We start from the raw sequence: 6,067 nt of genomic DNA, 5'->3' as shown, positions 1-6,067 counted from the left end.
TCAGCTCTTTCAGTTCAGACAGTTTATTTGACAGACAAGCCCGCTCCACGCAGAATGGCCAGGCACGGCCAACACAAGCAGGCTGCAGGTCAACCTCAGCGCCGTGAGGTGGGAGACAATGCTCTCCAAAAATCACTACACTGCCTGGCTTTATGATAGTGCAGCTGTACAAAAGGAGGAAAAAAAAAATCAAGTGCTTAAAAAAGGTCGTCCCGTCACCATCACTGGAGCCACAGCACTGTCCACAGAAAGAGGTGGCCAGGGTCTCTCCGCACATGTAGTGTCCATCATTCAGTAAGATCTGTTTAAAAATTACATACACCCCCCTCCCCACCCTGCAGATCAGGAGCTTCTCATTGATGGTTTAACTAAAAATTAATCGTTATCAACACCCCTTCCCCCAGCCTGCTTGCCCTCCTTAGAAACATCCAGCCATGAGCTTAGCAAATAAGAATCATCATTTCCTCATCAGCCCCAGTTGTAGAAATAGATTTTCTGCCAGGCAGGTAAGTAATCCATCAGCGGCCCTGAAACAAGAGAACACAAGGCAAGAATTTGAAGCTGTATGTGTATGAGGTAGCTACCCCCTCCTCATTAGGATACCCAACAATCCCAAATCTCCCCTTATACAACTCAGAGAAACCCAAGAATAAAATAGGTACTTTTGCCAAGAGGGAAGGCAACTCTGGGCTGTAGTGCCAGAGATTAGAGCGGGACCAGGAGGTGTGTGAAACATGATCAGCACAGGTACAGTGTGGAACATCACTCCCTCTGTGCTGACGTGTCCAAGGTCTGGAGGGAAAGGGCTTCTGCAGTGCCCAAGGGGAAAACCTGCGCACGGTGAGTCAGGAGGACACAGCCATGGTACGGGGAAGAGGGAGACAACTCAGCAGTAATGGGCAGGTGCAGACACAGAAGGAACTGCTGTAGAGCAAAAATGCTTATGCTGGCACAAGGATTAATGCAGGCTCCAAAGCCTCTGAAATCAGTAGCAGGAGGAGTGGCTCCTGAGCTAGCCAGCTTTGTGACTTCCTCAGAGAAAGGACAGAGCCACAATGCCAGGCTCATCTAATGCCTTATCACTGCCATGAACCACTTCGTATCAGCAGGGAAGATGGGGAAGTGGAAATTTTAGCCCATGATAAAGGGATCCTCAGGTGAAGGACTAGGAGAAGGCAAACCTAGTTCAGCCCTTTGGTTTGCAATCCATCCCTGGCTGGGTCAATACCTCTAGGCAACTGTTTACCCCTCGCATCTGTATTGCAGACCAGGGATCAAAGAAAAGTGCAGAAGCACTGGCTGCAAAACAGGGCTGTGGTGCACTGGTGCAGCCACGGAAAGGCAGCCCAGGGGAACAGGCCTAGGTGGCAGAGACAAAGCTCTGCAGCCTGCTAGGGTGCAGAACCACTGTGGTCAAGCACAGGTCCCTGATAGCCAAGAAATGATTAATTCTGTGCTTCTGTGATCTTCTTCTGTTCCAGTTTATAACAACACCAGTACCAACAAGGGTGCACTGCTGCTAACCATCCCAGGGACTTCTCAATTCCTTCCTCAGGTGGTAAATTCCTTGACGAACATTCTGCACAGCTCCTGTGATTTTTCTCCACCCCCCAGAAGCAGGGATACAGCAATGGGGCCCACTTACGTGTGATAAAGCCAACTCCAGGCACGTAATCAGCCAACAAGCGCAGGAGGAAGAGGATCCTGCCCCTAGGAAGGGAGAGAGAATGAGCAAGTCCAGTGGGACATCTGCCCCAGCTGCTGCGAGCACTAACAGCAACGGCAGCTGTTAGGCAAGGGCTTGTATTAACCTGGTCACAGGCACCCAGACCTCTTCAGATCTGCTCACCCAGTCCCCTGATGCTATTTCTGTTAAAAGGGGAATTCTCAGCAAAAGCCCAGCAGGGGCCCCTTACTCTGAGTATCGGTCATAGAAAGGAGATCTCAACAGGTAGTAGAGCAGCAGGATGGTTCGTCGCCTCAGCTCCGCTCGCTCTCGCCTGTTCAGGTCTTTCAGATCACTCAGCAAGCTCAGACTGGAAGGAGAAGGGAACAGAGCTAACTCAAGGCAACAGCAGCCAACAGGGAAAAAAAAAAAAAAAAAAGTGGGTTTCTAAACGCCCTCTGCTCGCAGCTCCATGCTGAGCAGTCTGCACCAGCTTTCTGATGGGCAGTACAGAACAGGGAGTACTATAAGTGGTGTAGAAAATACCTAAATGTGTAAATCTCCCAGTTAAAAACCAGGTCTGGCCCCTGTGCGTATGTCAGTAGGGCCCAATCTGCCCTGGATTGAGGAGCAGGGGGAGCATGATGCTCAGCCTCCACCAACCTCAACCATCTGTAAAGTTACTTTCTTAGACTGACCTTGAGATGTCCAGGACTGCTGAGAGGAGCCAGGGTTTCCATGATCTCTGGCCCCACACTCCTAAACTCAATACTAGGAACGCAAAGTCAAGGAATAGAAAGAACCAAAGATGCCTAACAAGAGGCACGCGGGCAAGTGAATTACTTGGGTACCAGGAAAGCTCTGCAGAGCCCAGGAGAACACACTCCAAGGCAGTGCTGGAGGGCCCCAGGGAAGGTGTTGGAAGACTTGCACTCACAGCTCAAGCAGGTGACACTGGGTATCAATACGTAAGAGGAGGGAGGAGTCCCAGGAGCCCTGCACAAGCAGGGCAGCAGCAGGAAACCAGGAGCGTGGTGTGGTACCACCCTACCCCAGGGCTCGTTGGACGAGCCCCTAGCACCCTCTGCTGGCACCCAAGGCACAGTGTGCCCTCATGCAGCCAGGGCAGGATACAGTGAAGCAGAGGACGGGTAACGTAGATCGATTCTGCAATGGTTTCTTGGAGACCCAGGGGGGTGGGAGGCTGGTTCATCTCCTCTGCTCTTCGGTTCTGCGTCTCCTCCCTCTGCTGGGGGGACCCCCAGTGCCTGGACTCCAGGGACGGAGCTGAAACGAGATCAGGTATGGCGTGGGAGAGCTTGAAGAGATGCACAAACAGCAAAGCTGGGGCTGCCCCTCTCCAGCTGCTGCAGCTGACTGGAATCCTCTGAGCTTGCATCCACAGGGGACACAGCAGGGAGAGATATTCCTAAGATTTGTGCTCCTCAAATCATTACCATGCTGTAGGGTTGTCTCCACCACACAGGTCACTTAGGACGAGACAACTCTAAGTGCTGGTCTTGCACCACGTGCCTGAATTTCCATTGCTTTGATATCCCTGGCAGGATATACCCCCATACAAGTTGATCAGGTTTTGCTCTTCGCTGCCCACACCCAGGTCACACATAAAGGGCACAGGGCAGAAACAGCTCTGACGAGGATGGAAAACAGGCTCAGCTACTTACTGTTCTGGAGAGACCGCACAACACGGCTAGAACGCTTGCCAACATAGGTCTGATCCTTCCCTGAGGAGTTGCCTTCCATGTCTGTGGGAGAAAAATGCCAGAGGGTGAGGCTCCAAAGGAACACATCTGAACCCAGAGCTGGCAGCACCTTCCCTACATTGCAGCAGGCAGACCAGACTGAAGGACTAACACTACACAGAGTTCTCACAGGGTGAAAAGTTAACCTGCCTGACATTGTCCAGGCCTAGCATCTCTTTCCTCACCATCAGACCAGGGGACAGCTTGATCCACAATTCAGCCAGTGGTTCCAGGCTTTGACCCTTCCGCCCCCTCCTTCCAGACTGTAGGGTTACACTGTCTCTAAACTAACCCGCACTCTGGAGAGGGTGGAAAGGAAAGCACACCATGACACAGCTTTGAGTGTTGAACTCTGAACAGCTCCCTAGAAGCTCCTAGCAGGACAAGATGTGGCACAGCAGATGCCAGGCTGGTGACAGCATGGAGGGCTCACCTTCGGGATGGAAAGGCTGCTGCTGCTCCCTGTTCAGCGGCACTATGGGAGGAGACGTCTGGATGCCAGCTTTGTACCACAGCAGGAGCAGGAGGCGAAGGATGGCTCTGTGGGCAGACACGCAGAAAACTTCAATACCAAGCTAGGGAGCTGTGCTCTTTCTGCGCTCAAAAGCTGGTGTCCCCAGAAGAGGGGAACATTCAGTTCTGCTCAGGGAACTGTCCAGAGGGTAAGTGCTCCCTTCCAGCACAGCATCCAACACACTGCAGGGCTCCAAACTCCCCCAGCCTCAAGGATCAGCAGCTCAGTCCTGCTTGGCCTTTATTGTGGGGTAATGCCAAGCCCCCAAGCCCCCTCCAGATCCCCTTTCCGAGCACACGCAGCCCCTTCCCCTCCGCCTGCAGCACTTACTTAGCCAGCTGGATGAGGACGATGATGGTCCATCGGCCCATCTCCCCCCACATCCTGGCTGTCCCCATCTCTGCAAAGACCTCCACACATTCTAGCACGCTCAGCCAGGTCCGCAGCTTCTGCTGGGGCAGTGACTGCAAAACACAGAAGGAAGGGAAGGAAGGGGGACAGGATGCAGGTTCTGCTTGTGAGTTAAAAGTGGCGCACACACACACAGCCCAGTCCGGGGGGACTCTCAGAGCTAAGAAAGTGATGGCCTTCGAAGTCACGGCCTCAGAAACAAGAAGTGGTGCCTCCCCTACAGCCAGAGGCTACAGGGAAGCCCTTTTCTCTACCTCAAGGAGGAGCAGAACACATCACAATATTCAGTGGAGCTGCTACCTCAGAAACAAGGAGAATTTCACAGCTGTATGTGAGGCCGCTATCTGCACCAACTAAAAGAGCTTAACAAGTATCCTGGATTGTGGCACAGCACCCGAACTCCAAAGGTAAAACCCCTTCCTCCTCCTTGTTCTGGGGCACATGATGAGCCCCCTCCCTGGTCAGAGTTGAGGACATGGCACACCTGGAGCGCAGGGCATGTATTACTTGAAAAGCATCAATAAGGAGAATAATGCTGAAATCCACTTTGCCCCACATTTGGGCTTTAACACCCAGAGAAGTGAGTCTTCTGCACTTTTGGTCATTACATACCCGATGTCCCAGCCAGAGAGCTGCCCGCGCGGGCTGGCACTGAGCCACCCACATCCAAACCCACTCAGCAGGCAGGCTTGCGACATCGAGGCCTGTCTGGGAAAAGCAAAGCCCTCCTCCTCCTTCCCCCACAGGGTCTTAGGAGTGCTGAACGCCAACCTGGGGCTCTTGCAAAAGAGACATGGCAGCCAGGTGCTTTTATCTTTGCTTTGCTCAACACCACGCGCGAGGGAAGACTCCGGGGAGCCGAATCAGAGCAGGAGTGGTTATTCAGTGACTGTGCTCCTCAAAACGAGCGGTGGGGCTCCCGGAGCAAGTCAGGGCCTGATTTCTGTGCTCTGGGAGCGCTCTCCTCCAGGCCAGCAGCTACGGTGCAGGGCTGCTGCTACCGAGCATTCAGCAGTTACCTCTGGCCTCTGTGCACCTGGCAGCTACAGCAGTCCGTGGCAGGGCCCTGGGGGTTTCTGTGGGCACCCCCCGAGAGCACAGCACCTGCTCGGGAGAGAAACCCACGCCCCGATTGCTCCTGCCACGCTCTCCGGCCTTACCACGGGCAGGCTGCGCTGCAGCTCCTTCCGCAGGATCCAGTCGTTCAGCAGCACCAGCAGGTTGGAGGCCGAGTACACTGCGAGGGAGCGGGCACAGCGGGGTCACGGGGCGCAGGGCGAAGGAGAGGGGGGCGAGGAGGAGCCCCCCAGCCTCCAACCCAGGGATGGCCAAGGGGGGGGGGCACCCGGCCAGCCTCATACCTACCGAGCTCCGACAGCTCGTGGGCATCCGCGAAGCGACCTGCGGGGGGAGAAGAGAGGGTGACAGCGGGGTGACAGCGAGGGGGTGACACCAGGGGGGTGACACCGGGGGGGGGAGGGTCCCATCCGCACCTGGCAGCAGGTAGGAGAGGCCGCGCACGGTGCCCTCCAGCTGGGCGGTGGCGGCCGGGTGCCGCCTCACGTAGTCCTGGTAGCGCTGGCACAGCTGCCGCAGCCGCCAGGCCGGGCCGCGGGGCGACGATGGGGACGGGGATGGGGACGGGGATGGGGACGGGGACAGGGCCGGGGCCGGCAGTGGGGCCGCCATGGCACGGCTCCGCGCCGCCTCCCG

At 55.3% G+C, this 6,067-nt stretch overlaps 1 protein-coding gene across 1 annotated transcript; it reads right to left on the bottom strand.

The window, feature by feature from the left end:
* Nucleotides 1-7: 7 nt before the first annotated feature.
* On the bottom strand, nucleotides 8-6,058 carry PEX16 (peroxisomal biogenesis factor 16). The gene is made up of 11 exons (XM_027459653.3): nucleotides 5,848-6,058; nucleotides 5,720-5,755; nucleotides 5,515-5,591; nucleotides 4,274-4,407; nucleotides 3,863-3,969; nucleotides 3,352-3,432; nucleotides 2,801-2,953; nucleotides 2,365-2,437; nucleotides 1,917-2,036; nucleotides 1,646-1,710; nucleotides 8-527 (listed from the first exon to the last, which is right to left on the bottom strand). The coding sequence occupies exons 1-11, from the start codon at nucleotides 6,041-6,043 to the stop codon at nucleotides 469-471; spliced, it is 1,101 nt and encodes a 366-aa protein (XP_027315454.2). The 5' UTR covers nucleotides 6,044-6,058; the 3' UTR covers nucleotides 8-468.
* Nucleotides 6,059-6,067: the final 9 nt, after the last annotated feature.

The sequence above is a fragment of the Anas platyrhynchos genome, chromosome 5, assembly GCF_047663525.1.
Source record: "Anas platyrhynchos isolate ZD024472 breed Pekin duck chromosome 5, IASCAAS_PekinDuck_T2T, whole genome shotgun sequence".
Lineage (NCBI taxonomy): Eukaryota > Metazoa > Chordata > Aves > Anseriformes > Anatidae > Anas > Anas platyrhynchos.
This window is presented reverse-complemented; position numbering and strand designations above follow the sequence as displayed.

Bases quoted from the DNA above. Each gene is read 5' to 3' on its own strand.
- PEX16 (XM_027459653.3), bottom strand. From the start codon at position 6,043: ATGGCGGCCCCACTGCCGGCCCCGGCCCTGTCCCCGTCCCCATCCCCG. The intron at 4,408-5,514 runs GTAAGGCCGGAG...TGTGTTTTGCAG, and splicing joins TGCAGCGCAGCCTGCCCGTG to TCACTGCCCCAGCAGAAGCT. The intron at 3,433-3,862 runs GTGAGCCCTCCA...TTTCTCCCACAG, and splicing joins GCAGCCTTTCCATCCCGAAG to ACATGGAAGGCAACTCCTCA.